This window comes from Chrysochloris asiatica, unplaced genomic scaffold (genome assembly GCF_000296735.1).
Source record: "Chrysochloris asiatica unplaced genomic scaffold, ChrAsi1.0 scaffold00074, whole genome shotgun sequence".
Lineage (NCBI taxonomy): Eukaryota > Metazoa > Chordata > Mammalia > Afrosoricida > Chrysochloridae > Chrysochloris > Chrysochloris asiatica.
The window spans coordinates 2,442,933-2,458,928 of NW_006408592.1; the positions used below are offsets into that span (position 1 = coordinate 2,442,933).

At 38.8% G+C, this 15,996-nt stretch overlaps 1 protein-coding gene across 1 annotated transcript; it reads right to left on the reverse strand.

The window, feature by feature from the left end:
- Positions 1 to 891: 891 nt before the first annotated feature.
- Positions 892 to 8,227, reverse strand: TMEM126A (transmembrane protein 126A). The gene is made up of 4 exons (XM_006865012.1): positions 8,139 to 8,227; positions 2,862 to 3,055; positions 1,660 to 1,774; positions 892 to 1,084 (listed from the first exon to the last, which is right to left on the reverse strand). The coding sequence occupies exons 1-4, from the start codon at positions 8,225 to 8,227 to the stop codon at positions 892 to 894; spliced, it is 591 nt and encodes a 196-aa protein (XP_006865074.1).
- Positions 8,228 to 15,996: the final 7,769 nt, after the last annotated feature.

Genomic DNA, 15,996 nt, shown 5'->3' on the forward strand with positions numbered 1-15,996 from the left:
CAACTCTACGGCACCATGGCACGTAACCACCACCACCATAGTAGGTCACTTCAATTGATCAGGAACTGAAGAATAGATGTATATTTCAGAAACAAACCTAGAATCAAGTCCTAGTATGGCACCATAGGATAAGCACTAGACCTCAAGGTCAGTTTGAACTGAAAAGGGCGGTTCAAACTCACCAGTTGCTCCTCAGAGACCCTATGTAGGTCACTATGACTCCACGACACTTAACCATTTGAATGTCTAATACATTAAGTGTTAAGCAACAAACATACCAGCTGTAAGTGAGGTTACTTACTACTGAGGCATTTTGGGGATAGGTTAATTTGCTTAGCAATTACATAGCTTAAAAAGTCCTGGTGTGGTGCTGTAGAATAAGCATTGATTGGACAGCTAACTGCAGCTAGTCGGTGCTTCAGTCGCTCCTTAGAAACCCTATACAGCAGGATTGGGAAGTGTGTAGCCTGTGGCCATATAAGGCCCTGTCAAGGCAACTGTTGCTCCAGTCAACTCATTAGGGGTGTAACATTTGTTATAGCATACTGAGACGTTTTTGATTTTCATTTTCTTACTCATTTTCATGCCCATTTAGCTTTAAGAGATCATTAGTGAAAATTGTTACATGGTTAACTTTTCCTGTAGACCAAACTTAATGCCTAATGTAAAGGAGTGGGAGTAAGCAAGTTAGAAGAGACAATATTGGGCAAACTAGAGAAATCTTACCCATGTGTAATAGGTAACCTTTATTGGTATTCAGCTTTGTTGTCATGTATATCCTTTTGTCCCAGAATAATACCTCACAAAATAAACTATGAAACTGTTCATTCATACATTAGACATAGTTTACTTTTTTCACCATTTTATTTTTGTGTACATACTTGTTTTAAATTAGGGAGTTTCTAGGCCTGATTCGGGTAGCTGAAGGGCTTTTATGAGTAGTTTATACTGTCTAGATCCAAGGTAAGCTGCAAACACAGTCTGGAGCAAAATGGGAAATAGCATCTTTCTAAAGACAGGTTTAGAAATTCTGATCCAGTAAGTTAAGATGTTTCCTTTCTCTGGTAGCAAGGCTGAATTATACCTGTAAGAAAACATTGAGACATTTTGTTTTTTAACACTTGGCAAGCCTATGTACAGTCTTAGCAGTCTTAAGATAAAACTGGTTCAGGTAAAATTAGACTGCTGTCCCCTTTGTTGTCAATTATTCTTAAAAAGTACTCTTCCTGTTTTCTTTCATTCCTTTTTCCAGTTCAATTCTAGAGGCTCAAATAGCATAAATTGCTTGGTGTAAGCAGGCTAGGCTTATAGCTAGATATTTTCTGATGAAATTTTCTTTGGTGGAAGTACTCACACTCATCTAAGAACAACTGTGTGTACATGAGCACAGTACTGTTTGCAGTGAGCATTTAATCCAGATCAAGGTTAATAACTACACATTTTAAAGAGCAAAGTTCTATAACAGTTTAAACCTAGAGATTTCTGAGAAGTACTTAAATATGAGGGAAAAAAAATCTTTTTAGTTCTTTAAAATAAAGAATGTGGATTGTCTTGGGTTTAACAGTCTTTAAAATGAAAATATATTTGCTACTTCTAATTTGTCTAGGTAGTCATATTACCATTTTTCAGTTATCATGAGAAAAAAAAAATTAATCCTACCTGGCTGCTAGGCCACCATTCACAGGTATAGCCAAGATTATAGGATAAAGACCACCAAAAACAAGACCAACTAATCCACCCCGTGTTACAGTACAAGTTTCACAGCTCAAATTACCTAGGAAATAAATAAGTTAGTTCTGGAAATGAAGATTAGGATAGTCAGACATGACACAAATTATACAAAGTACCTTTTTATATATCAGATTCTGATTTTCCTACTATTGTCAAATACACAACACAAAAGTATAAGCTGATGAAATAAATACAATTCTGTAAGACATGTTAAAAGGTATAATTATTAATATACACGAATAAGAAAATAGCCAAGAATAAATAAGACGATTTTAGGAAATTTTTGATTTGTTCTGAACTTGAATTAATTCAGGGTTTTGACTGCTGTTAGCTTTTTTGATGTACCTTCTATCAGCAGATCTGAATTAATATTTCTATGCCTTTAAGAAACTTTGTTAACCTGTGGGAACTTTCTGGGATAATTATCTGTGGAATTTTATAAAAATAGTTAAAAGTATGTAAAGTTCATACTCATTTACTAGAGAGTATAAGGTATATTAAAAATAGAAAGTTAATAACTTACATCCTTAGTCTGGTCATTGAGCAATTTTCCCTGATCATAAAAATTATTTCCAACAAGATAATAAACCAATTGAAACAGATATGCAGCAGCACTACCCAGAAGAGAATCTCCCTTCAGCCCCCATGGTACAATATTTTACTTAGAAAATTTTCATGGTTAGCTATATTCAAAGCACACTGCATATATGGTAAATTTTCAAAAGAAAATAAAGCCTCTATATACTTGGTAATTCTTTTATACGCATGAGGGCTTTACTGCACGGTCTTAGTCTCATAAAAAGCTTTTTCTCCTTTAAGGAATTGTCTATAAAATAAAGCATTTATAAAACCTAAGCAATCAACTTTAATGATTTCTTACTGTAAATGAGCACCATGGAAAAGACAAGCTAGATTAAGCAGAAATGCTGTGCACGTGTCATCACTTTGGAGACGAGACAGCTAATATGAATTAGTTGCCACCCTAAATGGAGATGCTATGCTATTAAGGTTCAGTGGAAACCAAACCAAATTTTACAAAGCTAGTTGGTATTGACATTTGTTAAGTATTAATTTAAATAGCAAATAATATATACCAAGGCAGACTTAAGTGATAATGAAACAGAATTTACCTGTACTCAAAGGTAAGCTTACAAAACTTTTGTAAGATAGTTCTGCTGTCAAAAATGGCATCACTGCCATTGGCAAGCCAGCAGCTATGCGAGCCTGCGTCACATTTAAGACACGTCGAAAAAGACTATTTGCTATTAAGCCACAGAGAGCAGCATTCAATCCAATGTATGCTGATCCATTTTCAAGTAGATTCCTGTGGATAAAAAAAGAAAACTTTTTTCCTTGGTTCAATTGTGTGTCTGTGATATCCCAGTTTTAGCATATGTTACAGAATGAATTGACCAGGACTTTGATTAACTGGATACAACACATATCCCTAATAGGGCCATTAAACAAAAATCTCAGTCATATTTTACATAAAGATTTTTATGTAAAGGATTTCAGATTTTGTCAACACCTAAGGATATGTTCGTGTTAAGTGCCGATGAATCCGTTCTGACTCAAAGCGACCCTGTATAGGGTTTCCAAGAAGCAGCTAGTGGGTTTAAACAGCCGACCTTGTGGTTCGCAGTTCAGTGCTGATCCTACAGTGCCATACCGGAAGTCAAGAATATAGTGATATGTTTAGATTTTAGAAATTAGTGTTGCACTGTAGGATCAGCACTGGACTGGTAACTAACTGCAAGGTCAATAGTCCAAATCCACCAATCGCTCGGGGAAACCCTCTATAGGGTCACTATGAGTTGGAACTGATTCAAATGCACTTAACCCCAACAAATTCTCTGCATTGTTAAGTTTTGGAACAAATTCTTAGAATTACAGATGGAAAATAATTCAGTCTACCATTTAACTTTTTTACTACTTGCCTTGGCAAAATTCCTCATTCCTTTTAACTATAGCCACATTGTTGTTGTTAAGTGCCATCGAGTTGGGTCCGACCCATAGCGACCCTGTACAGGGTTTCCGAGGGTGTAAATCTTTACGGGAGTAGAAAGCCTCATCTTTCTCCCGCGGAGCGGCTGGTAGTTTCGAACCGCTGACCTTAAGGTTCGCAGCCCGATTCGTAACCACTACGCTACCAGAGCTCCTTTAACACTCTGGTTAATACATCTTAAACAGCTTTTCTAGGAATTCCTAATTAAGTTTCCTATACCATCGAATGTAGTACTTCTTTGAGTATATTTTCTTACAAGTCATTTTGAAATTATACCATGTCAGTCACTCATTGAGTATGTACTATGCAGCCGACTCGGTGTTAGGGCACAAAATAATTATCTTTTATCTTCAAGGTATTCATAGTTGACTGTGAACTTAAGCTAAAACAAAAATTTATAAAACCATAATAGCAGTACAAAAGAAGCAGTTTAGTAACTTCTATAGTATGGAAGATACTAGAGAACCTACCAAATAATAAACTAACAGAGAACACGTAAATGTAAAAGACTTCTGGTTTCTGTGGGCGTTGAGAGAATATTCCAAAATACTAAGAATTTCATCTTAACTGTTCCAGTGAAATATTTATTATCCTCATTTTAGTCATGGGAATGAATGCTCAGGTAAATAATTTGCCCACAACAAGAAAACTAGTGCAACTAGAATATGACTAGCCAAGTTTGCTGTCTCCCATCCAAATTTTAAGTTCCTTCAGGCAATCTGCTCATGTAAAGATTACATGTCTAGAAAACCCTGCCAGGCAGTATACACAGCATCACTACTGAGTCAGAATTGATGAGACAGCACCTAAGAACATGGCTAAAGTCACATTTTAGTAATTCTGTAAGCACAAAATTACTGTTAGCAGGTCCTTTTTAATCAACGTTCCAAAATGGTACCCATATAAATAGCAGCTCATGACTTTGCAAAACAGACACATGAAACAACTGTAACACCAACTTTAATAAATGGCAATAGGATACATGAAATACTGTAGTTTCAAAAATATATATATGTTTAAATTTCATACAATTAACTTTTCAAATAACTACTGGACATATCTAATTGATAATACAAGAAAGTAAGAATTCAAACTTAGGAAAAACAGGATATATGGAAAAGGACAGGAAAAAAGGAACAAGGAAAAGAAATGCTGCAATCTGCTGTATGTGTCAGTTATGTTCAAGAACAGTGTATTGGCATGGTGAAATAAGCACTGGACTGCACACCATAAGGTCAGCAGTTCAAACCCAACAGGTGCTCTGTGGGAGAAGGATGAGGCTGTATCCTTAAAAGATTTACAGTTTTGGAAACCCTATATTGCTGTGTTGGAATCAACTTGATAGCAGTGGGTTTGGTTTTGGTTTTGGTTTTGGTTTTAAACCTAAACCAGTTCCAGCTTACTTCCCCATGCTTCCCTTTTCTGGTGAAGGTCTTAAGTGAGAGAGGCTGCTTTCTTCTCAAATTATCTACTCTGTTTTCTTTAATCAGTCTTCAGGTTTTCCTACTTTGCTGGCCTGAAAACGGATAACAAGCTCTTTTTAAGAGTTTTTGTTAATTGATACAGCATGTAATGATGGAACTGATGCATTTGAGTTAGTGTTGGAGAATACCAAAAGTACCGGGAAATGCTAGAAGAACGAACAATTCTATGTTGGGAAAAGTAGTCAGAATGCTCCTTAAAAGGGTGAGATTTGTCTCTTATGCTTCAGACATTATCAGGAGACACCAGTCCCTAGAGCTGCGAACCTTAAGGTCAGCGGTTCGAAACTACCAGCCGCTCCGCGGGAGAAAGATGAAGCTTTCTACTCCCGTAAAGATTTACACCCTCGGAAACCCTGTACAGGGTCGCTATGGGTTGGAACCGACTCGATGGCACTTAACAACAACAAAGTGGAAGGTCAGTTAAAAAGAGGAAGACCCTTAACGAGATGGATTAGCACAGTGGTAACAAACAGCAAAGGGTTCAAGTGGAACAACTGTGAGGATGGCGCAGCATACGGTGGTGTTTTCGTTCTATTGTGCACAGGATCACTGTGAGGTGGAACCGACCTGATGGCACCTAACAGCACATTGAGTCTGTAGGATAAACACTGGCCTGTTAACAAGGTTGTTGGCTCTAGTCCACCAGCCACTCTTGAGGAAGAAAGGGACTTCCTGCTGTAAAGATTTACAGCTGTGGAAACCCTATACAGAGGTGCTGAGTCAGAACTGACTTGACAGCACTTAACCCTCATTTGTTTAGAATAAGCACTGTGGGTTAATGCGTTGGACTGCAAAGTCGGTTTGAACTGCAAGATCGGTTTTTCAAGCTCACCAGTCGCTCTTTGGAAACCCAATACAGGGTTACTATGGGTTGGAACCAACTCGACAGCACTTAACAGCTAACCACAAGATCAGTGGTTCTAACCTACCAGCAGCTCCTTGGAAAAATCCCATACAGTATTGCTGTGAGTTGGAACTGATTCCACAACACTTAACAAGAAAACAAAACAAAAGTATATGTGCAGATGGTTTGGGAGGTGGGAGGAGATTTACAGCTTATTAAATTTCACCAAGTTCTTTTTACTGTTCTTGGTTTATAAGCTCTTTCTTGTTAAGTGGAAACAAGATTGGGCGTTGTAGAGTGTTCATTCCTAAATAGAGTAAAATTTTATTTCCCAAATAGATCAATTACATCTTTTCATCTCAACTGCCACCTAGGATTTCTATGTCACCTTTTCTACTGGTTGTCTACTTACTTTCACTCCTACTTCAAATCAATGTCCCATCAAACAATTTGATCTTAAAAATATTAGCCTGTTTTAAAATTCTTCCAGTTCCTCCAACTTTATATCCAGTTTCTGTACTTCAGGTACATTGATTCCTTGTAAATGACAAACTCCTATCTTGTGGCCTAGTCGTATGTCCTTCCCTTTACTCAAAATGCTCTTGTCTTCTCTTCATCCCTTAGGGCTCAGCTTTTAATACCTTTAAATGTACCCTATATAGCCTGTTTCTCAATATTTTAAAGATCTTTTGTCCAGGACTATTTCTCAAACACCAGTGATCAAGTTAACGTGCGTTCCACAGACCTATTTTAGACTGATAAATATAAAATGATAAGAGTGAGTTAAAATTTAAAAGTTACATTAAGATTTATTACAGAAATGGATGTATAATTAATTTTACTGTACTGCACACTGAATAACTGAACAAGGGGATATTGAATGGTTTAAAAACAGGAAAGGTTTGTGCCAGGGTTGTATTCTTTTACCATGCTTTTTCAATCTTTGTTCTGAACAAATAATCCAAGAAGCTGGATTATCTGAAGAATAACATAACATCAGGATTAGAGGAAGACTCATTAACAGCTGGTATGCAGATGATAAAACCTTGCTTGCTGGAAGCAAGGAGGTCTCAAAATACTTAGTAATGAAGATCAAAGACTACAGCTTTCAGTATGGATTATGCCTCAATGTAAAGAAAACAAAAATCCTCACAACTGGGTCAATAAAATCATGCTAAATGGAGAAAAGATTGAAGTTGTCGAAGATTTCATTTTGTTTGCATCCACAATTAACACTCATGGAAGCAACAATCAAATGGTATACTGCAGCAAGCAAATCTGCTGCACAAGACCTCTTTAAAGTGATTAAGAATAAAAACACCTGTTTGAAGACTAGGGTGCACCTGACCCAAGCCATTTTCAGTAGTCTTACATGCATGTGAAAGTTGGACAATAAGAATTGATATATTTGAATTATAGTGTCAGAGAAGAATATTAAAAGTAATATGGACTGCCAGAACAACAAATCTGGGTTGGAAAAAGTACAACCAGAATGCTCCTTAAAGCCATGATGGGGAGACTTCGTCTCTCATACTCTGGGCATGTTATTAGGAGGGACCAGTCCCTTGAGAAGGACACCAAGGACATCATACTTGGTAAATTGGAGTTAGTGAAATGAGGAAGACCCCCGATGAGATGGATTGGCACAATGGTAGCAACAACATACTCAAATGTAACAATTGTGAGGATAGTGTGTAACCAGACAGTGTTTTATTCTGTTGTGCATGGATTCACTGTGTGTTGGCTTGACGGCACCTGACAACAACAGAAACAACACAGTGCATTGTAGGATAAGCACTGAACTGCTAACCACAAGATTGGCAATTCAGACCCACTGGCTGCTCTCTTGGAAACCCTATACAGAGTCGCTATGAGTCGGAACAGACTGGATAGCACAAAACAACACAATTAGGTATGTCCAGTGATAAAAATTCTAGCCTTTTAAACTTCCATAATAATCATGTGACCTTGAGCAAAAAGGTTTACCTTTCAGTTTCTATCTGACATTCCATATTAATTATACTCAATTTTCAGATAACGTTACCAATGATGAAAACTCCACCTGGTATCTTACTTTTCTACTTCTGGAAGCTGGTTAATTTTTCTGGTTATAATACTGAGAGTTAAATTCTCCTTTATAGTATCTGGTTCACTGTTTTCCATCTTGAAGTCTTAAGAAAAAACAAAACATGAAAATACTTTTAAAAAATATTGTCTGTAGAAAACCAACAAAGGGATTTCTTTTTAACAAAATTAAAAAAAAAAAAAAAAAAGCATACTCACCAATTCTCACCCCTACAATTATACTAGGTGAAACAGAAACCAGACATGAAAGGTAATAACATCAAGCTTCTAAAATTACAGTTACTCCACAATCTTTAAAAAATTAGTTTATAAATAGCACTAAACAAAAAATTAAGAACTTATATTCAATTGATACCATTAAGATACGCTAGTATGGGAGAAAATGTTTGCAATGTAAATGACAAAAAGTATTAGTACTCAGAACACAAAAAAACCTACAAGGAAAAAAAAGGCTCAATAAAAAACTGAGAAAACATTGAGCAACTGAAAAGGTTGCTATGAGTTGGAACTGGGTTGAAAACACCAATTTCACTTCTTAGAGTATGGGTCAGCAAACTTTCATCTTAGGGATCAGAGAATCTTTTAGTGTGGTACTGCAGGATAAGCAAAATAAACCAGCAATTCTAGTTTCCAACAACTCGGTGGCACACAACAACGACATACGTATACAGAGCCCTGGTGGTGTCGCTGGTATGAGTCAGGCTGTCAACCACAGGGTTGGCAGTTTGAATCCACCAGCTGCTCCTTAGGAGAAAGATGAGGCTTTCTGCTTTGTAGAGATTTACAGCTTCTGAAACCCTATACAGGGTCACTCTGAGTTAGAACCCACTAGATAGCACACAATGTATATATAAAGGGGCTCCAAAAAGTTTGTGGAAAAATACCATTAGCTGTCCACAAACTTTTGAAGTACCTTTGTATATAAGTAGTTTTTGTCAAAGTTTTTTTTTTTTTTTTCTTAACTATTTTTCAACCCTGTAAGGCCCCAGAGTACTGGTGTGGCACTGTAGGATAATCACTAGTGTGCTAATTGCAAGCCTGTGGTTCAAATCCATCAGCTACGCCTGGGAAACCCTATACAGGGTCACTATGAGAAAGAACTAAAAGGCACTTAACATTTACAGCACCATTTGGAAAATGTAAAGGGCACAATAATTCCATATCCCTGCAAATAAAATTAATGTAGGCTTAGAATTTAAGGCTCAAAATGGAGTCTTGGTTACAGTAACATGACAGACACGTGTGTTCAAAAGTCTATGCTGTACGTAGAAACTAGAAAACCTTCCTCAGATGCCCTCTCCAATGTCTCTAGTGAGAGGGAACTAGTCATTTCTATGTTGTTGTTGTGAAGTGCTGTCGAGTCGGTTCCAACCCATAGCTACTCTGTATAGGTTTTCCAAGGAGCAGGTGGTGAGCTTGAACTGCCAATCTTGCAGTTCAAAAGCTTTTGCAGACTGGCGCATTAACCCACAGCGCCACACCAGGCATTTCTATGCATCACCCTTAATTCGGTACAAGTTCTGTACAGGCAGTCCCGGTGTGACACTGTCTCCGCTATTAGTAATAAATTCCTCTTCTACCCTATTTAAAGGCAACAATGCCACCTTTAAATACTATAAACGTTCCAAAAGGCTTTTGCACTAGCCATCGCGTCATTTCTGGGCAGCCTGGGAAAACGAAATTTGGCCAAGGTCATTCTGAAAATTAGCAGTAAACGTGGGATTAAGTTTTTATCTCTAGCATTTGCATTATTTTCTTTCCTTGTACTGACTTACTTTAAATATAGTCTTTCCTTGTAGAATGTAAAGTGTAAAGACTATCAGCATCATAGAGTCGACTCCCCTACTTTCCCCGCGACCCAATTCCAAGGCCCCATTCACGTGCTGCCAGCGACCAACGTGCTGGAGGTGACACACAGACATAATCTGCACCTTCGCCCCGGCATCTCAGTACCTTATGCTCCTTTCTTTTGCAGTCGATGCCTTTCCCGTTCTTCCTCAGCTGCGCCAGGGAGCTCACGGCAACCTCTGCTCAACTAGCATGGGCGCAGCCATCTTTAGCTGACACGTGACTCGGCCGGCGCTTGATTGGGCTCCCAGGTTCGAGTGGGGCGGTTTCCTACAGACAGGCTTCCGGCTGAGCAGCAACGTTTGGCGGGTTTGTAGGTACTCCTTACTCTGTTTATCCAGGTCCCTTATGTTAAGACCGGTAGAAACTGAAGTTTTGTGATGGAAATTGCATTCCAGCAGAAAACGTGTGCGACTTTGGTTGGTGTTTATATGCCATAGTGGACCCTGTATAGGGTTTCAGAAGCTGTAAATTTTTACAGGAGAAGAAAGACTCATTTTAACCATCCGAACTTCTGGTGTATTCTAACTGCTGACTTTATGGTCAGCAGCCCAAATCTTAGTCCGCTACACTACCTGGGTTCCTTTTTGTTAAGTGCCATAGAATCAGTTCCGACTCATAGAGACTCTGTAGGGTTTCTGAGGAGCGGCTGGTGAGCTTGAACCGCCGACCTTGGAGTTCAAACTGACCTTGCAGTCCAGTACTTTATTCTACAGCACCACACCAGGACTCCAGGGTTCCTTAGGCATGTTGTTGTAACTACCAGATTACTGGTAGTATTAACTACTCTGTTAATTCCTGATGATGATGGAGTATATTTGAAGTGCACAAAGCCTTGGCATATAACGGTGCACAGGTTAAAAAGTTTTTTAAAAAATGCGATTTCTTTGCTCCATTAGTTTGTTTCTCCCTCTTGGATATTCAGTTCTCTATTCCATTGATTTCCAAATTCTTCTTGAATTTCCCACCATAATCTGAGTCCTCAAGGGCAGGAGTTTATTTTTATGGCACCTTGCAGACTACTACTTGAGAGGCAGCATTGGGTAATTGTGAGGAAAGAAAGCTAGGGAACCTACTGTCTCCAGTCAGGACAACCTAAGTCTTGGACCTGGTCTCTGAAGACCCTTGTTTCCTTCCTCATCCATCCACCTTCACTCATCCATAAAATAGAAATAACTCATTATTTTGTAAAGTTGTAGGGATACAATAAGAATGCTTACAAAGGTTGCTTTGAAAATCACTGCGCTTTATTAAAGAATGTTGTAGTCAAGAAATAGAAGCCTTCATAGAGAAGCAGAAGAGAGTCCCCAAAATTACTTAGCTGAGAGGAATTTAGTTAATCATTTCTAATCAATTAATCAAAACAGCTGTGAACCTCATTTAGCAATTAGAAATATGGTTGAGTTTTATAAGACATATGTCAAAGTTTGAGAAAACAGGTTTAATTAAGCTTCTAACTAAAATACTTTTTTTAAACTGAATACTTTGTTTTTAAAACTTTCATGCTTTTATTCCAATTTCATTTTAAAAGGTTTAGAAGTCAGTTTGTTAAGTGCCTTCAAGTCAAGCTTGTGGTTAAAACCAAGTTTGTGGTGGTGGTGGTGTACCATAGAGTTGAACCACAAGGTTGGCAGTTCACGCTCACCAGCTGCTCCTTGGAAACCCTATACAGGGTCACATAGATCGGAACCGACTTGACGGCACTTAACAACAACAGTGGGGTCATGGCTCCTCAAATCTCTTCTCCATTAGATAGCTGGTTGTTGTTGTTAAGTGCCATCGAGTCAATTCTGACTAATAGCAACCCTTTATAGGGTTTCCAAGGAGATAGCAGGTAGGAGAGATTAATAATTAGATTACACTATAACCTACTAAAAACTCTCTTCAGTGGTGTATGTGCATATCTGTCTGACTGCATTACACATGCAGACAGACTGTGCCTCAAACTTCAGGCAGCTGTAACACTGCTAGGAATGAGACGTATACACCCACTGACATCAGCAGTCCATACATCTTTGATCCAGCAGGATATTTACATAGTGTTGGCAAAGTGCAAGCCATTATTATATTTATAGGAAGCAAACAGTAACACATTGTTAAAAGGAGAAACAGATGTCAGATGCTGTACTTGCATCACTGCTGCCACCACATTCATTGCTTGGGAGGCCTGTATGGCTCCTGAGCCTTCTGCTCTGCCACTGGGCCTCGCTGACATCTGTGACAGGTTCTTGCCAGGCTATCTGGGTCTGAAGGGCTCTTTTGCCACCTGCCACCCAGTTGGTTGGGGGTGGGGGGTGGAAGGCATGCACCCCCTGTATGGGACACACTTTAGTAGGCTCTCATTGCCCTGGACAAACAAGTGCGACAACTCTTTACTCCACTGGCAAACCTCCTGCCCAAAGATGTTAGCTCTTTCCTGCTGTAGGAAGACCCTTGCACAGGATCCTCTGAGGTAACCCCTGCACAGGGAACACTCAGGCCTTTGCTCTGGACAAGCAAGAGTTACAACTCTTGTAGCTCCACCAGCAAGCCTCTTGCCCAAAGGTGTTCAGCTCTTGTTCCATAAGCTGGCAAACCTTCACTGTGGTCTCATTATCTTGCACTGTCTTCAGAGTTTGTTCTTTCTTCTGCGTCTGCGAGGTTCTCTGCACAGATACACTAGTTAGTCCAAAGGATGCTGTCTATTCCAGACTGCTTTCTGATGGGATTGGTCTTTATATAAGTCTGTGCTGTTGTTGTTGATTCCCTGTGTACAAGACAAGACAAGACTGCCCAGTCCTGGGCCATCTGCACACTCATTGCTGAGTGTGACCCATTATTGCAGCCACTGTGTTAACCCATCTCACTAAGGATCTCTCTCATGACTTGGTAGCATGATACTCTTCTCTAGAGGCTAGTCCCTGCTGACATATCCAAAGTACATGAGACAAAGCTTCTGTAGCTTTGCTTCTATTCGGCATTCTGGCTGTACTTCCAAGATTTATTTGTTCTTCTGGCAGTCCAAGGTATTCTTTGTTGACATCATAACTCAAATGGGCCTGTTACTGTTAGGTGCCACTGAATCAGTTCTGACTCATAGGGTCCCTATGTACAATAGAATGAAACCTTGCTCTGTCCAATGCCATTCTCAGAACTGTTGTTATGTTTGAGCCCATTTCTGATGCCACTGTGTCAATCCCTCGTTTTGGAGGTCTTCATCTTTTTCAATGACCTTCCACTTTATCAAGCAGGATATTGTTTTCAAGGGACTTGTTCCTCCTGACTAGTAACATGTCCTTAAGTACAAGATGCAGTCTCAGCATCCTGGCCTCTAAGCAGTACCCTGGGTGCACTTCTTCCAACCCATATTTGTTCTGTTTTTTCAGTTTTTAAATTTTTATTTTGTTGAGAGTATACATAGCAAAACAGACATTAATTCAATCATTTCTACATGTACAACTCAGTGACGGTGATGACATTCTTTGATTTGTGCCTATCCTCCTTTTCTGAGTTGTTTCTTCCCCGTTCACATCAACTCACTGCCCACTAAGACTCCTATCTAATCTTTTAATTACTGTTGTCAGTTTGATCCTATACGTTGATAATGTTGTGAGGTGCCATAAAGTCAGGTCTGACTCGTAGCGATGCCACGCACAACGAAACAAAACATTGCCTGGTCCTACACTATCCTTACAGTTGTTGTTATGCTTGATCCCATTGCTGCTGACACTATTGAGGGTCTTCCTCTTCCTTGTTGACCCTGTACCAATTATAATGTCCTTCTCCTTGCACTGGTCCCTCCTGATAATATTTTGAAGTATGAGAGACAACATCGCGCCATCCTTGCTTCTAAGGAGCATTCTGGCTGTACATCTTCCAACACAGACAGTTGGTTCTTCTGGCAGTCCATGGTACTTTCAATACTGATCTCCAACACTACAACTCAAGTGCAGCAATTCTTCTATGGCCTTCCTTATTCACTGCCCAACTTTAACAGGTATATGTGGTGATTGGAAATATCATGGTTTGGGTCTGACACATCTTATCCTCAAACTTAGATATTTAATCTTGAACACTTTAAAGAGATCTTGTGCAGCAGATATACCTAATGCAATATGCCACTTGACTTTTTGACTGCTGATTCCAAGAGTGTTGATTATGAGTCCAAGCAAAATGAAGTCTTTGACAACTTCAATCTTTTCTCCATTTATCATCATGATATTATTTATTGGCCCAGCTGTGTTGATTTTTGTTTTCTTTACATGAGGTGCAATCCATACTAAAAGTTATAGTGTTTGATTTTTTTAAAAAATGTTTTTATTGTTAATTGAGTGATAGTTTACATGGGAGAACATCAGTTTTACACTCATCCTATTGTGTTTCATTTCATTGCAATGATTACAATCCCCTCCATGCATCATCATTCAACAGTATTTGTGTCTATACCATTTTTTTTTTTTTCATGTATACACAGAAACACTCAGGAATATATAATCATTTAAACAATCAAAGGGCACATTCTGCAAACCTGCTTCCTGGCTGCCAGCACACAGCCTTTTTCTTTCCATGAGTCTAGAGTCCTCAGCTGCTGTATTTCTCCCTACCTTCATCTGTCTTCATATCTGGTCTTCCTGCTTCTCTGGATAGGGTCCCACATTCCTCTTGTGCTCCTCTCCATTGATGATCTTAGGGTCCTCTGTTCCTGGAAGTACAATGAACTTCTCCCCCCTTTATGTTACAAAACTTTTACCTTGACAATTATGACAATTGCAATTAGTCATAATAAGAGTTACTATTTAATCAAAGGAATTTTATCTCCATCTCCTTTCACCAGACTCATCTAGACAAGATGAAAACTATTCAGTGGGGATTCTATCTTCCCCCACACATTCTGAAATAAAACTCCCTCTTGAAAATTTATAAGCCAGTCATTTTGTGCCTTTATAGCCCCCTGCCCCATTTTAGGTAGCCAATATCTAAGTTGCCCATCCTTATCATTCCTGTGTACAGAGGGGATAGGATTGATCCTTGATGTGTGAAGACTCCTTTCCTATCAACTGGTTTTTTTGAGCTACTACATCCATAAGTATAGGTCAGTTCATAAAATTGCAGCAATTTATACTTGTTTCCTTTATCAAAAAATGTTTTAAAATTTTCCTCTAGTTGAGTTCTGATCATTAGCTGTCAAAGCTAGGTCAAATGGGTACTATCTGCCAGATTTGTTTTTTATTTAAAACTTTTTATTGTGAATTGAGTGAAGGTTTACAGAGTAGATCATCAGTTTTACATTAAAGCAAATCATATACTTTTCTTCATTACATATATGGCACCCCCTCCATATATCAAGTTAACAGTATTTACCTCTATTCACTTTAACTAATGTTAAAGTGTCTCCTGCTACTTTGATCTTTCCTCTGCTCTGTGTCTCCTCTGCTAACCTCCCTCCTGCTTTACATTGCCTGCCCTGTCACCCATGTTAACATGTGTCTCTTCTCTAGCCCATGAATAAATTCTCCCACCCCACCCCTGTAATCATCCTAGATTGTTTCTTTTATTTATAAAACCTTTTACAACATTTGTCTCATACAATGTTTGTCCTTTTGTGATGGACTAATTTCACTCAGCGAGATTTTGGAAACTTGGAGCATGTGTGAACTTCCTACCTCAGACTGGTCTGTTGAGACATCTGGGTCTCCCTACCTCCATATCATGAGGTCCACAGTTCGAGCCTGCTAGCTGCCCAGTGAAAAAAAGATGAGGCTTTCTGCCCCAATAAAGATTTTCAAAAGCTTTGGAAACACTATACAGGGTTGCTATGAATTGGGACCGACTCAGCGGCTCTTCTTCACTCAACATAATGTTCCTCCAGGTTCAACTGTATTGTGAGGCATTTCACAAATTCATCATTATTTTTCAACATTTTGTAATATTCCATTGTGTGTATATACCAAAGTTTATTTAACCATCCTTCTGTTGATGGACATTTAGGCTGTCTTCATCTTTTAAATGTTTCACTGCTA